The following is a 19,594-nucleotide window of genomic DNA, read 5'->3' as shown; positions in this document are numbered from 1 at the left end:
ATACCATTTCAGACAAATGATTTTCTAATCTCTTCTTAAAAACTTCCAGTGTTGAAGCATTCACAACTTCTGGAGGCAAATAGTTCAAGTTAAGGTGCTTTGGTCCCATCCTTGAGGCAGAGGAAAGTATCCTGACACAAAATTACTGACCTCATACCCTCCCTTTACTGTGCCATGGCATTATGGCTCGTCAGTGTTGCTGCTCCTACACACCATAATCTGGGAAGTTTTAAAGCAACAACTAGCAGAATCCCCACTATCTTTCTCTTTTCCACTCAATATCATCTTAGCAATAACAACAGTAATAGTTATATGAATGATGGGGACCCACATATACAATTCCTCACTGGACTGATAAATGTTTTTAAATGCTTTCGTTCTGTTTAATAATGGGAATGTCAACTTCTTGGAACACCTGCATTTGTGGAAAGGGGAAAAAATTCTGTGCAAGAAAGGTAAACCAAAGTGCAAATGGCCATGGAGGCCCAGAGCTTCAGAGAGGATGACCCACACCAGATCTACTGAGCCAATTATCACTATCTTCTGAAAGTTCCTTCCCCATGAACTATAGAAAGGCCTCATGGGTTTGTTTTATGTTGTGGTGGTTTTATGTTGTGGTACTGCTTTGATGTTGACCTAAAGCTGGTCTTGGGCTGCTTCTGGATGCAAGATAAAAGTTGTCTTTAAACATAAAAGAAAATACTGCCATAGGCTGTGGATTTTTTTTCTCCTCTTTCCCTATGAATTCTTTTATTCTCCTTTCCCCTGAATATTTCCCCACATCAGCCTCTAAATAAAATCTTTAATAATAACTATTGTAACATGTTGGTTATTAAGTATATTTATTATTCAACAAATTGTAAAAAAAATGAATTTGAGTTTGAACATGTGTCACTTTTTTTTACATGGTTAAAATTGTGTAGCATTTTCATTATAAAAATAAATTAGGCCCAATGTTTATTTTTAGCTTGTAATATGTTATAAATGCATTTATATTTAAGACCTATACACAAGAATATGATTATAACCAATTTTCATCTCATGCCATTACTTTGGAGGTCAAGACATCTTTATGACAGAAGAACAGAAAAAGTACTACAATGCAATGAAAAAATTGGGGTCTAAAAAGCCTCAGAAACCTATACCTAGGCCAGGGGTAAGTAATATGATCCAGTCTACTCACAATCAAAAAGTAATTTTAAATTAAGTTAATGAATAGAGAAAAAAAGGGAGAGAGGGCAATTTAGTTTGTTTGCTTTTTAATTCTCATACTGTTGTACAAGTAGACCTCGAGTTACAACAATTGAGCCTAAAATTTGTTGTTAAGTGAAATATTTGATAAGTGAGTTTTGCCCCATTTTGCGACCTTTCTTGCCATAGTTGTTAAATGAATCACTGAAATTGTGAAGTTAGTAACATGGTTTAGTTTTATTTGATTTGTATACCGCCCTACTCCCGAAGGACTCAAGTGGTCCTTAAGTGAATCTGGTTTCCCCATTGACTTTGCTTGTGAGAAGGTTGCAAAAGATGATCACATGACCCAGGGACACTGGCAACCATCATAAATATGAGTCAGTTGCCAAGCATCTGATTTTTGAGCATGTGACCATGGGAATGCTGCAACGATCATAAGTGTGAAAAACAGTCATAAGTCACTTTTTCAGTGCCATTGTAACCTCAAACGGTCACTAAACAAACTGTAATAAGTCGAGGACTACCTGTATTATTAGCTCCTTAGTTCAATTAAATTCTACTTAAACTAATCTGCCCACCATGGTCTCCATTAAATATTATTTCTTCTTCTATACTTCAGAACAAATATCAAGGCATGGTGTTTGATTTTGTGACCCAACAAGTATTTGACATCAGTATTATGATTCTTATCTGCCTTAACATGATCACCATGATGGTAGAAACAGATGATCAAAGTAAACAAACAGAAGAAATTCTCTACCGCATTAATTTTATATTTATTGTCCTTTTCACTGGAGAATGTGTCCTCAAACTAATTTCCCTACGCTATTATTATTTCACAATTGGATGGAACATTTTTGACTTTGTGGTTGTCATCCTTTCCATTGTAGGTAAGAACTATTATAACAATTTAAATCTTCTCACATTTAGTTTTTATTATTATTCAATTTCTGATACATGAATTCCTTACATAAATTATTCTTATGGAACATATATATTTGGGTACTGTATTTTTTTTGTATATTTGTAGTAAAAAAGTCATCATGATGCCTTTGGCAATGTAATCTTAATCCAGGTTGCAGATTCCAGACAGATTATTAGATCTCAAATTATCAGATATCCATCACTCTTTTTCCTCAATATGCTTTACCAACTAGCTGCCAACCTACCTAAATCTGGCAGCACATTAACGGGGTCAAAAGTTGCAATCTGAGAATACAAATTCCCCAACAGCTTTCTTCAAGAAGTATTTGTTTATCCGACCATTAATCAAACTCAAAAGGTAAAATGCAGAGATTCAGGAACACAACACTGGTATAAGATAATTTTTATAGATAATAGAAGGAGACATAATAGAACTGAAAAACCAGGAACTGCTGACTGTATCCCAGGTTCAAATCTTACATCTTTTCCCCTCCTATGTGTCTGAATAGACTGAAAGCAGTTCATTTCTCAGTGAGAGAAATGGTTGACAGATCTTCATAATTCCTGTAATGGATCTATTGGCCTCAGGCTCTTTCCGTCTAACCTTTGTCCTTTTAGCTCTTATATTACTATTCCATGAGGCCTTCCAAGCCAATTCAGAGTGTTGTGAGGCTTAAACTTTACTTCAACAATTATGACTAAAACATGGTAGGAAGACCCTTCACATTGGCAAAATACCAGTATTTTGTTCCGACTACACATAAAAAGTTTTGACATTAGCTAACCTGATAATCTTAACTTTTGGGTCTTTTGAAAGAGAGATTCATTGGTACATCTGTATAAATTCATCTGCTTTGGAGGAAATTAAATCACTAAAAGCATTGGTTGCCCCTTTTACTTAAATTGCCACAAAGATTTAATCGTGTAATAATGAAGCATAGCAAAACAGATGCCTGCCTTATTCTTTTTCTCTTGCAAGACACTTCATAGATAATAATCAGAAGAGTAGCCAAATTCTGTTCAATCATCATTGCTGTTCATCGTGAGATAGTTAATTTTCCCTGCTTACAGTCTCATGCTCCACGAGGGCTGAATTTTAAAATTATCATTATATGTTAGTATCTTTATCACAAGCATTTTATACACTTTTTGGGAGAGGTTACAAGGCTCAAATTAAAATGCATAAAGATATTGTAGATGATTAATAGAGTTAATAAAATTGTTTAGACTATTGAACAATATAAAAACAAAACAAAAATATTGGCAAATCTAAGTACTTAAAGCTAATTAACTAAATTATAAAACGCCTTTGTAAATATGTTAACTTATTAATTTATTAAACTATTAAGTGAATACATTTGTATGTAGATGAATCACACTTTTTTCCAGTTTTTAAATACATATGAACATCTAGTACCCTATTTTCCCCAAAATAAGACATCCCCTGATAATAAACCCAATCGGGCTTTTGAGTGCATGGCAATAAGGCCAAGCGCTTATTTCAGGGTTCAAAAAATATAAGACAGGGTCTTATTTTCGGGAAAACACGGTATTTTCATGTGCATGTTAAATAATGTAGCATAAAAGACAAGATAGAGCTTGATATTAGCCTGCAGGCCAAATACTATCAGGAGAGCAGACGTCTGCCATTACATTTGATACTGGATTTAGACTGTCCTAAATTAGAGCCTTCTAAACTCCAGCCTCAAGCAGCATAATGTAGATCAGGGCTGTCAAACTCGCGGCCTGTGGACTGGATGCGTCACACACTGGCCACACCCATGCCCGGTTTAGCGAAGGGGGGGAGAAAGTCCCAATACACCACATGACGCCGCCGTGACGATGTGAGTTTAACACCCCTGATCTAGAAGAATGCCATGGTCAATAGTCTCAAATATCCCTGAGATTATCCAGGACTAAGGGGCACAACTACTTGCCCATTCTTCCACCAGGGCAGTTATCAAGCTTGCTTCTATTCCCAAACCAAACTGGGAACCAATTGTTTGTACGTTTAATTTAAGGCAAAGACTTAAATGCAAAGACTTTCCAATAAGAGAAGTTAAGGTTTGATGCTGATAAACAATATCCCTGATTCTTTTGTTTAATTTTAACAGGTATGTTTTTGGCAGAGATCATTGAGAAATATTTTGTGTCCCCCACCTTGTTCCGAGTAATCCGACTTGCCCGGATAGGTCGAATCCTGCGTCTAATCAAGGGGGCAAAGGGGATCCGCACTCTGCTTTTTGCCTTGATGATGTCTCTCCCTGCCTTGTTCAACATCGGTCTCCTGCTTTTCCTGGTCATGTTCATCTACGCCATATTTGGAATGTCCAACTTTGCCTATGTGAAAAGAGAAGTTGGCATTGATGACATGTTCAACTTTGAAACTTTTGGCAACAGCATGATCTGCCTCTTTATGATCACCACCTCTGCTGGCTGGGATGGCTTGCTAGCCCCCATCCTGAATAGCAGTCCTCCAGACTGCGACCCTAAAAAAGACCACCCAGGAAGTTCCGTCAAAGGAGACTGTGGCAATCCTTCGGTTGGGATTTTCTTCTTTGTCAGCTACATAATCATCTCATTTTTAGTTGTAGTAAACATGTACATTGCTGTCATTTTGGAGAACTTTGGTGTGGCTACTGAAGAAAGTGCTGAGCCTTTGAGCGAGGATGATTTTGAGATGTTTTATGAGGTCTGGGAAAAGTTTGACCCAGATGCTACGCAGTTTATGGAATTTGAAAAACTTTCAGAGTTTGCAGCTGCTCTGGAGCCTCCCCTTCACTTACCTAAACCAAACAAGGTTCAGCTGATTGCAATGGACCTGCCCATGGTAAGTGGTGACAGAATTCACTGCCTCGATATATTGTTTGCTTTCACCAAACGTGTTCTGGGGGAAAGTGGAGAGATGGATGCTCTCCGCATTCAGATGGAAGACCGCTTTATGCAGTCAAACCCATCCAAAGCCTCCTATGAGCCCATCACAACTACCTTAAAAAGGAAACAAGAGGAGCTATCAGCTCTCATTATCCAACGGGCTTACAGGCGTTATCGTCTGGCACAAACAATAAAGCAAGCTTCATTTTTACATAATAAAAACAAAATCGAAGGACGGGCTAGCCAACGTATTAAAGACGAATTCCTCGCTGACAAGATGAATGAAAACTCTTACACCGAAAAGACAGACATGACCATGTCAACAGCTATCTGTCCACCATCCTATGAGCGTGTAACCAAGCCAGTTGAAGAAAAACATGAAAAAGAAGGCAAAGATGTACAAAAGAAAAAATAAAAATCTATGTGATTGGGTGACCAATTGTTTACAGCCTGTGTGAGTAATGTAGTTGTGTCAACAGAACTCCTCCAGGTGGTCTCTGCCAAACAGACAGTTTTTACAAATGTACTGTATTCCTAAGGTCAGTGCCTCTAACAAGACAGCAACCCCTTATCAAAACACAACTGTAAAATGTAGAAAGAATGACAGGAGGTTACTGTTTTCATTACCAGCTGACACTGCTGAAGAGGAGAGAAAAATGGCTAATTAGACTGTAGGGACCAGTAAAAGGAGTTGAGGGGGGAAAATTAACTTTTCTTTGGTGTGTGCGTGTGTGAATGTATGTGAGTGTGTGTGTGTGTTAAGCATACAACTCTTAGTACAGTCAGTGTATCTACTGTTTGCATTTCAACTGCCATATTTGTCATCTTTTTACAAAATCTGGGTTGGTGGATTCACCCTTTTCTTTGTTTCTATTCACACATTGTGACTATTTTTGTAAATGGGGTTTATGTTGGGGAAGGGGGTAAGTAGTAAATTACCAGTATGAGGCCCAGGTGTTCTATGTTATGACTCTCTTATATGCACACCAAAATGATTTGCATGGAGGCATGCTGCACTTCTCAATCACGCATGGGGGAAAAAGCATTTGGTTAGGAAGAGCAACAGGTTTTCAACAACTCTGTTAACCCTGAAGGAATGTTCCATGTTGAGGTGCTTAACCAACAATAAACCAAATGGATTATTTTTGCACAGACAATTAAATCTCACAAGAACTGGAGTCGGAAATTACTGGTTTTATGCCTTGGTTGTTTGTCTTATCTTGTGTGGTGTCACTTACATCAGTGTGACCTCCAACCATCCTCTCTTCCCCACTGGTCCCGAACAGACCCCCAACTCCATTATAATACATTTATTTTATTTTTTTCTCCTGCAATATTGTTTAGCCATCTTCAGCTCTCAGCAGGGTTGCCAACATGTGTCTCTAATGAAGAGCCCTCTGTTGTGTAAATAGTCCTTTACTTGTGGTGCACGTTTGAGCAAATGAATAATGATCTGAGCACATTATGTACGTACCACAATAAGTTTAGTGTGCAAGCTTTCAGCAGGTAAAACGATGTATTCTGTACCATTATAGGTAGTTTGGATTCAATCAATGCATGTTTATATTGCCTACGCTTCTCTTCTTTAGACTGGCCAGAATCTTAAATACAGGGAGCCAAATGTCAGAGGTAAAGCGGAAAAAAAAGAGTTCAACAAGACCTCATCCCCTATCATTAAGCAATATTGGAGAAATCTTTTTCTTTTATTTGACATTTTAACATTTTAAGTAAACAAATCCAATGTATAGCCAAACTGTACAGAGTATACTGCAAATGCCTAAACCTGTTGAAAATAATGTGGGTAGAATTTTATAAGGAAATATAAATATTGTAAAGATCAAGTTGTGTTATTTTTGAGCATTCTGTACATAAAATAAGAAAGAATTTTATCTTCAGGTTGATGTTGCAGCCTTTTAAGTTAGATTCTTTCCATAGCACTTTTTCATGAAAGAATATCAGAAAACAAGAAATGAAGAAGAGACGGGTAATTGTAGCTTTCTGCTTTTTAAATTGTACTTGCTAATATTTTCAAGATGCAATAATTCAACGATTTGTGAAAGGAGTATCCCAATTTTGCTAGCTTCCAAACAGCTATTCTTTGCTGTAAGAGAAAGATATAAGATTTGGTTTAATATTTTTAGCTGTGCCTGCATCAGAAAATGTAGCATTTTTCCCCCTCAGAAACACAATGTTTTTCCTGGAATTATTTAATGCTAACTGTGGATATTTATTTGATTCCATGCTTTAGAATCATTGCTAATATATCGGTATTTTTTCACAGAAAATAGCAAAATTATATAACCAAATACATCCAGAAATTTTATGTTTCTTATATATGTTAAATATAGATGCTTTCTTTTAATAAACTATCAACTTATTGTATTGTTGAATTGCATGCAGGAAATGCTACTAATATTCTCAATAATGTTATACATAATTACCAATGTGCAAAAATAATAAAGATTAATTTTTTATTGTAATTTCCTTGGTTATTTTTCATCTCTAAAGTAAAAATGAAGTTCAATCTCTGTCATAAATAAGAATGTAACTAAAATGTTATTTAAACATGCTTACATGGAACAAAGTTCCACCGATATTACAAAAAGTTTGCTATGAAAGAAGAGAACACAGAAATTGCATGGCAGCGTTTGATGTCATGTATGTGGTTCCCTGAATCCAACACTAGAGATGATGTATTCAATTTCCACAGATCATGATCATCATTTCAAGCAGGAAACAGTCCCAGGCCATCACTTCCTTGTTCCAAAATGGAAAGCTGTATCATCACTGACCATCCCTGTGGTCCTTCATTTGTGCCTGTGGATACCAGCCTTTCCAAGAGACTTCTTGGCATCCCTCAAACTCTTTGCCCCACTTAACCTTTAGGTTTTAAAAGTTACAGTATTTTAAATGAAAAGCTGATTCCCAAAACATATTTGAAAATAAAAATGGAAGGTGCTTGCATATTGTGCACAATTTAGAAGTAATCCTACTTTCTTCCCCAGGAACAAGTAAATCCAGACAAGAATTAAAACATATGGTATAGTGAGAAGGGTCACTACATTATCTTCTGAAAATGTGTATCCGTGAACATCATGAGCAGGGATTTTGGGCCATCAATCCCAAAAATAGAAAGATCATGTCAGCTCAAGTATGGATCCTGCAGTTTTGAAAATTGGTACTTAATGTGTCACGATTTATTAGAACAAAGGCATCGGTGTATTACTGTATATCTGAGAGTAATATATTAGATTAAGGAAATATCTTTTTTGCCATCATGTATTTTCTACTTGTTCCATTGAATTATCTCTGTTTTTGTGCTTGGCCATGTTTAGTTAAATACGTAACAGAAATGTGTAATTCATGTGCAATATAGGAAAGTGATTTTTTTTTTAATGGTAATTGCGGTTCGAAAAACAAAGGCTTTTCCTCCTAGCCAGAGACTGCAGGAAAATCTACGTAGGTGTTGGAAGCTAGTTCACTTTATTTGCCAAAATATCAACAGCTACCTTAATGATTGCTTGAAAGTAGTGCCTCCATATATTGCTATTATTCAGCATACAGGTATTCCTTGATTTACAACCATTCAGTGATGATTACAACAGGCCTGAAAAATGAAATGACTGGTTTTCAAACAACTGTTGCAGCATCCCCATAGTCATGTGATCAAAATTAAGGGACTGCACAACTAGCATGTATTTAAGATAGCTGCATGGTTCTGGGATCATGTGATCACCATTTGCTATTTTCCCCTGCCAGCTCTCAATAAGCAAAGTCAGTAGGGGAAGCCAGATTTTCCGAATAACCATATAATTCATTTAACAACTCCAGTGGTTTGCTTAACAATTATGGCAAAAAAGATAAAATGAGGGCATAACTCACTTTGCTTTGCTTAGCTTTCCATTAACAATGGAAATTTTGGGCTCAATTGTGGTCATAAATTGAGGACTACCTATGAACCTAGAACTGTGGAAATAACAATGATTAAATTTTTTAAAATGCTCTAAAGAATAGGTAAAACTTTGCAAATTAAATATAAGGTAATTTTTGTTTGACTAGATACACCTGAGAAATTGTCCCTTTTTAAAAGGTTTCTTTTTTAATATTACAAAGACAAAAATATTTCCATAGATTGAGGGGGGGGAAAGGAAATATTTCACTAAGTATGAATTAAAACAGTTTTGTTCCTTGATTAGGGTTTCTTTTCAGGATGGAAAATCTGGTTGTAGGCCACATGCAGCAGGAGTTCTGCTCTGCCCAAAAAATAATACAAACTTCCCTCAGTTGAAAATAAGATTTCATAGAGGAAAAAAAGTTATTTTGATTTTCTATGTCCAGGGCTGTTTTTCTTTGCTAAGGAATAACATTGTCATGAGCCAGAATTATATCCGTTAGTGAAATTAAACAGGGTAATTTCCTCTCCCCATTACAACTCCTATGTTTATTTTAATCAAATTACAATGAGCATCCATCAGCCCCGTAAGGCAAATTTGAAGGGTATGTTATGTGCTTTGAGGAGGAGGGGAGGAGGAGGAATACATTTGCTCTAGTTCAGGAGATGTCTGCTCATAACCTAGGCCGTGGGTGTCAAATCTGCCATGTCACGTTGCTGTCACGTGATCTTTTGCAATGTTTTCCCCTTTGTGGAGCTGGGGTGGGCGTGGTGATGCATCCAGCCCGCAGGCCGCCAGTTTGACACCCCTGACCTAGGCCCTTCCTGCTTCACACCAGTCTTTTCCAATTTGATGCTACTCAGTGTCTTGAATTACTCTATTTCCAACCACTGTAGTTGGGAGATGGAGAGAGATAGTCTTTATTGAACTTACCAGTGAATTAAACAGTCTACATAATAATAAAAAAAATGAACAACATGTGAGAAGCCCTAACCTAGGAAAGACAGCATATAGACATACTGTAGAAAAGGCAATAAAATGCCTTTAAGTCTAAAATATTTCTAAGAACATCAACAGATGTGCATACAATATTTATTACAGTAGTCAGTATGGACTTCTGGACATTAAAAGTACAACCTACATGCTAAGTGGTTTCCCACCTTGTGGCTATCAACTTTCATAAACGTTTTTGCTTTCCCATTGTTTGGGGTTCAATTATTTTACTTCTCCTCAGTGTTGAGCTGTATTGTTATGAATTGTCCATGACAAATTGCTCTAACTTTTATGTGTACAACTATTGGTAGGACATTAATGTTATTTTAATAGAGTTATTACCTTTCTCTCTCTAAGGAAGCTAAGGTTGGGCTTTGAAGAGGCAAGATAATTTATTAACACTTATGAACTTTGGTGTTGGAGAAGTCACCTGAGAACACTGTGGAAAGCCAAGAACAAACCAATGGGTTATTGAACAAATCAACTCAAGTTCTCACTTGAGGCACAAATAACCAGGCTTGAATTATCCTACTTTGGACACATTGTGTAAAGACCTAGTTCTCTGGAAAAAGCTCTCATGCTGGGAGAGACAGAAGAACACAACAACAAGGTGGATGGACTCAGTTACAGTGGTGATGAATGCACTGCTGGAAGATCTGAAAGACCAGGATAGGGTCAGAGCATCATGGAGAAAATCAGTCTAGGTTTTAATAACAGCTTGATGGCACATAATCAATTTCTCCCCTTCTGTTTTTTGACAGCAAAAAATGCAAAATGAAACATCAGTACCACCACACAGGACAAACGATGGAAACAACTTTCTAGACTGAAACTTTCTAGACTGGTCTCTGTTACATAAGAGTTGAAGACAAATTTGGGGCCACTTTCCTTCTTTGATTTCAGAACTGAAAACTATTCTGTGTTACTACATCCCTTAAGCAACAAACATCCAGCTCTACATTTATACAAAGGCAAGAATATTTTATACAATTAAATTTTGGAAAATTATCCTTACCCACACTCCGCTATCCTGAGAGTTTTACTTAAAGAATTCAGGATTACACTCTCCCTGTCACTCAACAGCTAAGCAAGCTCTTTTTAAACCCAGTATTATTTAAACCCAACACATGAAAGCCAGTTTGGTGTAGTAGTTAAAGCTTCTGGGATGGAAAGCAGGAGACTGAGTTCCAGTTCCATCTTATGCACAAAACCAGCTGATAGTCATTCTCTCTCATTCTCTTAGCCAGTTACCCAATGGTGTAACTACAGAAATCTTTTGAAGAAAATTGTGGGGACTAGTTCAGGCAGTCACGTGGAGTCAAAACCTTGCTTGAAGGACACATACATATAAATATATACATCTAATACTACAATCTTAGTTTTCTTGCAAAAGTCTCATGGAGAAGTTTCCTCCCCTCTCTTCTTGACTTTTTGTGGTTCTCCTCTACTTGCACCTCCAAAATCCAAATCTTGGCCCAATCCAAATCCAGGTCAGCTGCTCATTGGTTCTTCTAGTCACATCCTACTCTCCTAGCTGTTCTATATGGGTATATGCTCCTCACTCTTTTGACCTTTCTGATGGATTCTCTTTGGTGTATCTTGCCTGCTGATCTCCCACCATTCAACTCAACAGGCACATCATCAGGAGAAAAAAAAGAAAAAGAAACTTTGCCCATCATCCATTTACTCTTGCTTATCTTTCTATTATTAGCTCTCCTGAATGCTCTTCATAGCCTTTCCTCTTTTAAAACCAGAAAGCTTTCCTCTCACTTTAAAATTTCACTCCCTTCCTCCCTTAATCTTAAACTGTCAGGGACGCTGTTTGAGATCTGGCCCTCAGTATTTCCTCCTATACTGAATTCTTGGATCTCGGTGGCCCTGGGCTTTGGCTATTTCTTCTGCACCAGGCAGAGCCTAGGGGAAGAGGATGGGGAAAGGCATTGAGAGCTGTCACAGATTTTGCTTTGCAGATAATAACCAGATGTGTCACTCTAATTGAGGTTGGGCCTTAGAGGCAATGGGGATTGCTGCTGTTGCACTGCCCTTCCAGATGCAAAGCATAATCCCTCCTTGAACTGTTTCCTGGTTTCAATTCCAGGAAACTATAGCCACCTTTTGTCCTTGGAGATTTAATTTGCCAAAAGGGATGCTGAATCTGGGGCACCACACAAATTAATGGCCTCTTTGTTAACCATGGACTTGTTCCTGGTCATTCAAATCTCAAGGCATACATTTAGACTTAGTCTCTCTTTTGGTCAAAGCCTTGGTACTACAGTGGTTTAAAGCACCCTGTTATTAACACAGCTGCCTGCAATTTACTGCTGGTTCGAATCTCTCCAAGGCTCAAGGTTGACTCAGCCTTCCATCCTTTCTAAGGTAGGTTAAATGAGGACCCAGTTTGTGGGGGCAATAAGCTGACTTTGTATAAATATACAAAAGGATGAAGGCTATTGCTTAACGCACTGTAAGCCGCCCTGAGTCTCCGGAGAAGGGCGGCATATAAATCAAATTAAAAAAAAAAAAAAAAGCCTTGTTTGGGAGAAGCAGAGTCCCTGAGTCTGCATATATGTTTCTTCATTCACATCTTTCCATATGTTTTCCAAACTCTTAGTTTTTTGGTCTTCTTCTCCATTCTGTAGGTGGCTTTCCCCTTTCATCAGAAGGTCCCAATAAAGATTTCCTTGACATCTTCCCATGATCTGGGAAGAACCTCTTTATTTCATCCAATGATGGGTTACCTATTTTCCCCTTGTTTACCTGCATAACTTCCCCTCTGTTCTTTCCCCAGTTGGGCCCCTAGATTCTAAGCATTTACCGGTAAGCTATTTCCTTGCTCCTTATGACAAATTCCCTACCAAGTAGTATCAGCTCACTTTTCCCCTCAACTTTACAACGTCTAGATCAATTCTCTCCCCCCGCCCCAATAAATGAATATTATGGCAAAGTGCATTAATTGATTAGATGTAGAGGCTGCCCAAGGGATGCGGTGGCTCAGTGGCTGAGCTTGTCAATCGAAAGGTCGACAGTTCAGCGGTTCAAATCCCTAGTGCCGCATAAGGGGGTGAGCTCCCGTTACTTGTCCCAGCTTCTGCCAACCTAGCAGTTCGAAAGCACGTAAAAAATGCAAGTAGAAAAATAGGGACCATCCTTGGTGGGAAGGTAACAGCGTTCTTCTGCACCTTTGGTGTTTAGTCATGCCGGCCACATGACCACAGAGATGTCTTCGGACAGCGTTGGCTCTTCAGCTTTGAAACGGAGATGAGGACCACCCCCTAGAGTCGGGAACGACTAGCACATATGTGCGAGGGGAACCTTTACCTTTACGAGGCTGCCCAATTCCATAGAACTCCATGCAGCTTACAAACAATAAAATGTAATATAATAAAGCAGTAAGAGCACAAACCATGTGCATCCCAAAAAGACCATTCACCAGGCATAAAATCCTAAATGAGATTAATAGCCATCCTTACATAAAACCCAGGGAAACAATTAGATTTTCAAAGATTTTCTGAACAGCACCAGAGTAGGAGCCGTGTAAATCTCTGGAGTACGCTACAATAATAATAAATGGGGAAGCTATAATTCATAACTGTGAAGTGGCTATATTTTGCAATTAATCAGAATTAAAACATCATTCAGGAACATAACAGCAGCAAACTAGGCAGAAAATTAAATTAGAAGTGTGCCAAAGGAGTGGTATATGGCACATATTAGATGCTCAAAAAGATTATTTGGGACTCCAGCTTCAATCAGTTATTGTCTGAACAATCACATTTGAATAAGGGAGCTTATAAACGCTTGTATGATCAGGCTCAAATTATCCTATTTCGTACAATTTTGAGAATCTCTGGAAAAGTTTATGTTGCTGAGCAAGGCAGAATGAAAGAGAAGATGTAACTTAGTGTATCGGTGGAAAAGTTGAAGGGACCATGCTAGGAGAAAATCTGTGTGGCTGCTTAAAAGTCACAACGACCTGAGGGAGCATAACCAACCAGTTTGAATGAACCTCTTTGGGCGAAAAAAAGATGGGGCATCCTGTAATTCTTACATATTTTTGGCATTAAAAACAATACTTTTAAAATGCCCATGAAATCAATCAAGATCACTAGGTTGGCGCAACTTTTTTTTTTTTAAGGCCGCCGTCGTCTTTGTATGCACACGCACTAACTGAATAAACTCCCATCAGGCGATGGGTCTTGTCAGCAACCCATCGGTTCGAGGGTTAGGATCCCGCGCAGGAGTTCGAGAATCCTGGGAAGGGCTGGGAGGAAGATTCCACTTCGTTCTGTTTCGCTGCGCTTTATCATGGGGGGGGGGGGGGATTGAGCGGATCCGGTTCACACAAAATGGGCTGGGGGGGGGGGCTTTTCGCGGCTCCGAGGCAGCCGATCTCGAATGCAGGGGCAGCGCCAACCCACTCAACGACCCCGTAGAGGGCAGCTCGGTCTCGCATCCTTTGGCCGCGGGCTGCAAAAACCGCAGGAGGCACAGAAATTCTAATCCGCTGGAAGGCACTGCGGAGTTTCCAGGGCCGCCACCGGCCTCTCCTGCGATTCAAAGGCGAAGCGTCGCTTCTTGTTTTAAGCTCCACCTTTCACTGACGTTTGGGGGCCATCCTGTTGCATTGGCAACGAGTGTTGCTACCGCTTGGATTCTTCAGCGGCCATGGATTCTTCCTTCCTGCAGGTTGGTTGGAAACTCTGCTCCTTCCTCCCTCCCTCCCCTCTCCTTCCTTCCTTGTTTCTCTCCCTTTCCTTCCTTCCTCCCTCCCTCCCTTTTTTCTCTCTCCTTCTTTCCTTCCTTCCTTCCTTCCTTCCTCTCTCTTCTCCCTTCCTTCTTCCCTCCCTCCCTTCTTTCTTTCTTTCCTTCCTCCCTCCCTCTCTCCTCTCCCCTTCCTTCTTCCCTCCCTCCCTTCTTTCTTTCTTTCCTTCCTCCCTCCCTCTCTCCTCTCCCCTTCCTTCTTCCCTCCCTCCCTTCTTTCTTTCCTTCCTTCCTTCCTTCCACCGCGCAGCGAACCCCCACTTCCTCGCCGCCGTGCATCGCCCCACGTCTCCCTTCCTCCGTTCTGGAAATGGCAGCCCCGTTTTCTGACGCTTCTCCTTGCCGGCATGGTTGTTCCTCCTTCCTAGGGAAGGACGCTAAGCTCCAGGAAAACAACGCCGGCAGCAGCTGGGCGAGGAAGGCCAGGCTCCCCTTCCCCGATGGTTCTGCAAAGCCCTTTGGGTTTTGCTTGGAGGAGCGGATCCGCTTCCCGCAAGGTTTGGCCTCGGCACCCGCATCGGACGGCAAAAAAAAGAATAGTTTGGCTCTTTTTCTCCAGGGCCTTTGAAATTGCCTTCCTCTCCCGGCCCCTTTCGCTTGTCTGCCTTAAAATCCAGAGCCGACACGTTTTCCTCCTGTCCTGAGGATGGCTATGATTTTTGTAAGAAGCTGAGTGTATGTGTGAATCGAGCTCCCTCGGCACGAACACACTGGCATCATTAAACGCTAAAGCACACACTCCTTCCCTCCCGGCTATCTTGGAACTACGATTCCCAGAATTCCTGGCTAAAATTCTTGAAAGTTTGTCAGGCCACTTGGTACATCCGAAGAGCATAGCAGTGAGGAGATCTGCTGGGCTCCAGAAGCAGCAATTGAAATTGGGGGGGAGAAGGGGTGTAAATTTGGAGGCAGCTGAGCGTGAGAAAACAACAACAAACACCCGCATTGCTTCTGTCAGATGTAAATGCCTTATTCCCTAATGTGTAAATAATGTATATATGGGATATCGGGGGTTAACTTATTCTTTGTTTCCTAATGTATTCATAATTCACCACTCCCATTCTTGACTCCGCCCTTTGTATATATAAGGAGCCACCCTCACCATTTTCCTTGCTTCTATCTGTGAATATTCAGTGAATATAGAATGCCTGTTATGATTAAAGAGAAATATATATAAACCTCTAATCTTTATTATCTTTATTGAGTCTGATCCTAAAAATATTGCAACAAGCTGGTAGCAGAGGATGGTTAATTGACTCAATAAATACTTAAAAATGTCTAAGAAAGATAGGCCCAACACCAGGGCCTACAGCAAAGAAATAGAAACTGAACAAGAAATAATCAACGAATCCACAAACGCGATTTCGAGAGAATCCGAAGAGTACACCACAGAAGAAGAAGAACTAATAAATGAAAATAATGACCAGGAGGAAATCGAAATAGAAAATAACGAACTCAGGTCAGAAATATTGAAGCTATTAAAAAGCCAGAAGAATGATGAAAGTCTCATCGCGAATCTCCAAGAAATGCTGAAAAACAGCGGAGCAGCGAGAGAGAAAAACATCGTCAAAGAGAAACCCAAAGACCAAAAAACTGTGAGTGATATGACTACAGAGAAAGTCATTATGAAAAAGAAAAGATGTGATACCGCGCGAAATTTTGAATGGCAGCCATCTTGGTTTCAACAAGCCTCCAAAGGGAGCAAAGCAGAGCCAATCAAAATGCTCAGTTCAAAATTTCTGGCGCGAAAAACGTTATCAGACAACGAAAGTGAAAAGGAAGATTCGAATTCTCCAGAAGAACCCGAATCAGAAAGCGAAGACGATTTAACCAAATCCCAAATAAAATCAGCAATGAAGACGCTTTTTGCTGCATTTGGGCCAAAATTAAAAATTTCCAAAGCGCCAACGAAGAAGCAAGAGAACAAGCCGATACCTCAAGACCTACACGCTCCCATCCTGACTTCGAGAGCGACGACGCCCGAGCCCAGAGAGCCATGCCGATTCCGCCCCACGCCGCAGACCGGATCAAATACCAACGCACACAAGAGAAAGAGAAGAACAGTCGCCGCCATCAGAACTCCTAAAACCGAGCCAGAGACCGACTCGTCTGAAGAGGAGCAGAGCGAACGAGCTGAAATGGAGAGAACCTTCCACGACGATGCCAAAGAAGAAATGAGCAACGCGCATGTGCGAAACCACGTAGACGGTCCGGAAAGACTTGAACTGGCCAGAGAACCACGCAGACTCGTTGCGAGCATCCCCATGCCGTTTTGCAATTTCCTGCACTTGCGAGATCACGGACTACCTCAGGTTGTAAGTAATGGACAAAATAATGTGGGAAACTTACCCAGTGACTTCCCAAAACTTAGAGTTGATGGCATTAATTTGCAAGAGTGGTATCAACAGCTCCAGGTTGTCTTTATGAAAGAAAATTTACTATTCTTTATCACTAGTCCTCCAAGAAGACCTTGGACTTTAAAAATAGATTGTTTACATCATAGAGCATTCTTCTTAATAATATCTAGCGTATCTCCTGCAATGTATCATAGTATCAAACCAAACCTAACTGTTTCAGAAATAATTCAATGCATGTTTAATCTGTTTCACAGCGACAGTGTAGCTACCACTACAAGAATGTCTAAGGATTTCTTTTCTTCCAGAGTAAAACCAGGGGTTTCCATAAGTGAGCATTTGATATCTCTAAACAAAATAAGAGCTGAGCTGCATCTGAGGGGGGAAGTGATTTCAGATCAAACAATGAAAAGTGTTATTATCAATTCACTTGATTCATCATGGGATAGTTTTATGTCACACTTAGACACCATCAATCTAGGATATTTATCCATAGAGAGTCTATCTAACAAATTGATAGCAGAAGACAATTCAAGAAAAAATCGTTCTAGCAATCACACAGAACACAAATCTTTTAGGAAGGTAGCTTTCCAAGAAAAATACAATGAAGCCTTTAAATGCCACAATTGTGGGTCCAGGGAACACAATAGAAGAGACTGTCCCAAAATATCAAAGGAGAGACATAGGCCAGAATATAGAAGCAGATACAATTATAGACAGTCTTCCACAGATAGATATAAATATAGAAGCCCACCAAATTACAGAGAAAGTAGAGGGGGTAGAGAAAATTCAAAAGAGAGAAAATCTGGTTCACTGAATGGACTAAATAAACAAGACAGCACTAAAACACAACAAAATGAGAACAATAATTGGCTTATCGATTCTGGGGCAACCAATCACACCACTAATAACAAAAATATTCTGTCTTCATTTACAGAAGATAAGTTTGTAATAAAGGTAGCTAATCAAGAAAAGGTTCAAGTATTAGGCAGAGGAAACATAACATTGCCTGGTCTAGGAAAAATAGAGGGGGTATTGTTAATTCCTGAAATACCCCATAACATACTAAGTGTCATAAAACTAAGTAGAGATTCTGACATCAATATAGTTTTCTCAAAGGGGAAAGCAACTTTAGAGAAGGACAAAACAAATGTAGGCACTGTGATGATTAAAGGAGGCCTACCCTATCTGGTAACAAAAGAAAGATGGTTACATAACATTGATTCAAATATGGAAGATTGTATTGAGGCAGATGATGAAAATGTTAGTAACAGTGACAATGATGAATGTAAAATATCTCATGATCACACAAATACACACAAAGAGAAGAAACCAAGAATAGGTAAACCAATTCATGATGAGTGTGCTCACATCTTACATAGGAAGTTAGGACATGCAAGTTTTCCTGTAGTACAAAAAATGACTGAACACGCAGAAGGTGTCAAAATAAAAAATTGTGAAAATTATTTGGAATGCTCAGTATGTAAATCCACTAAACTAAAAACTAGTCCCAGGCCAAAAAAATCCAACAGATCTACTAACAAAATTTTTGACTTAGTACATATGGACTTAGTTGGTCCATTAACTCCATCAATCACTTATAGAAAACGTTACTTCCTAACAATAGTAGATGACTACAGTCGCTATGGTTTTGTTTACACATTAAAACACAAGGATGAAACCTTTCAGAAATTTAAGGAATTCTACAAACGCATAGAAACACAACATAATATCAGAATAAAACAAATTATGACAGATAGGGGATGTGAATTCATGTCTAAAGAATTCTCCCAATGGTTAAAGGATAGAGGAATGCTACATTTCACGTCTAGTCCATTTTCTGCATTCCAAAACGGGATTGCAGAGAGAAAGAATTCCACACTACAAACCATGATTAGGTGCACATTAGAGGATGCTGGTTTAGGCAAACAATTTTGGTCAGAAGCCTTACATTATTCAAATTACACTCAAAATAGAACCTGGTCCAGTATTGTGAATAAAACACCATATGAGGTGATGTATAATAGGAAACCCAAATTAGCACACATGCACATATTTGGAGTCACTGCAGACGTACACATACCTAAACAGTTGAGAAGAAAGGGAGAAAACGTATCCAGAAGATTAAGATTTATGGGATATGAAACTGGCACCAAAGGGTACAGATTCATTGATAATAGTAACAAATTTATAGTCTCCAGAACAGCTGTGTTCCATGAACAAGCCAATTGGTCTAAATTACATCTTAATGAAATATTTCCAGATAAATGCAAAGATACAAAATCTTGTGAGGAAGGAACAATAGAAAATCAAAATATCAACAAAAATACAAACAAAACCAAAACTTGGACAAATAGTCAGCACAAAATAAAGACAGACACATTAACAAAAAAGGAAGCAAGATATTTGCATGACAACCATAGCAAACCTGAAAGAGCTATTAGAAACAATAGAAATCAAATACCAGGTAAATACAGAGATTACATAATGCATATGGATGGTGAACAAATAACACCTAATACATATGAGGAAGTATTAAAACTCCCTTATGAAGAAAAGGAAAAATGGGAACTAGCTATGAAAAAAGAGATGGAAAGTTTG

General features: G+C 39.1%; 2 protein-coding genes across 11 annotated transcripts in view; both read left to right on the top strand.

Annotated features, from left to right (window-relative positions):
* LOC117671051 (sodium channel protein type 1 subunit alpha) overlaps positions 1 to 8,858 on the top strand; it is a 104,286-nt gene extending 95,428 nt beyond the window's left edge. For 4 of the 5 annotated variants that reach the window (XM_087882005.1, XM_087882003.1, XM_087882006.1 and 1 more), the window contains exons 22-24: positions 1,052 to 1,156; positions 1,814 to 2,084; positions 4,233 to 8,858. In XM_087882005.1, the coding sequence (XP_087738131.1) occupies positions 1,052 to 1,156; positions 1,814 to 2,084; positions 4,233 to 5,407 (1,551 nt within the window). In that variant the 3' untranslated portion in view covers positions 5,408 to 8,858. The remainder of the gene's footprint in view (positions 1 to 1,051; positions 1,157 to 1,813; positions 2,085 to 4,232) is intronic. The other variant, XM_087882007.1, reaches the window with a different exon arrangement.
* A 5,211-nt stretch (positions 8,859 to 14,069) lies between these two features.
* The window catches only part of TTC21B (tetratricopeptide repeat domain 21B), a 48,023-nt gene continuing 42,498 nt past the window's right edge, over positions 14,070 to 19,594 (top strand). For 3 of the 6 annotated variants that reach the window (XR_015731152.1, XR_015731151.1, XM_087881998.1), the window contains exon 1: positions 14,941 to 15,136. Coding sequence is in view for 4 of the 6 variants with exons in the window: in XM_087881998.1 (XP_087738124.1) it covers positions 15,080 to 15,136 (57 nt within the window). In the remaining 2 variants the exon portion in view is untranslated. Of the gene's footprint in view, positions 14,565 to 14,862; positions 15,137 to 19,594 lie in introns of those variants that run through there. The other 3 variants (XM_034426637.3, XM_087881999.1, XM_034426628.3) reach the window with 2 other exon arrangements.

Source organism: Pantherophis guttatus, chromosome 1 (assembly GCF_059756535.1).
Source record: "Pantherophis guttatus breed Tessera chromosome 1, ASM5975653v1, whole genome shotgun sequence".
NCBI lineage: Eukaryota > Metazoa > Chordata > Lepidosauria > Squamata > Colubridae > Pantherophis > Pantherophis guttatus.
The sequence above is the reverse complement of the archived record's forward strand: the minus strand, read 5'-3'. Positions and strand labels throughout refer to the sequence as shown.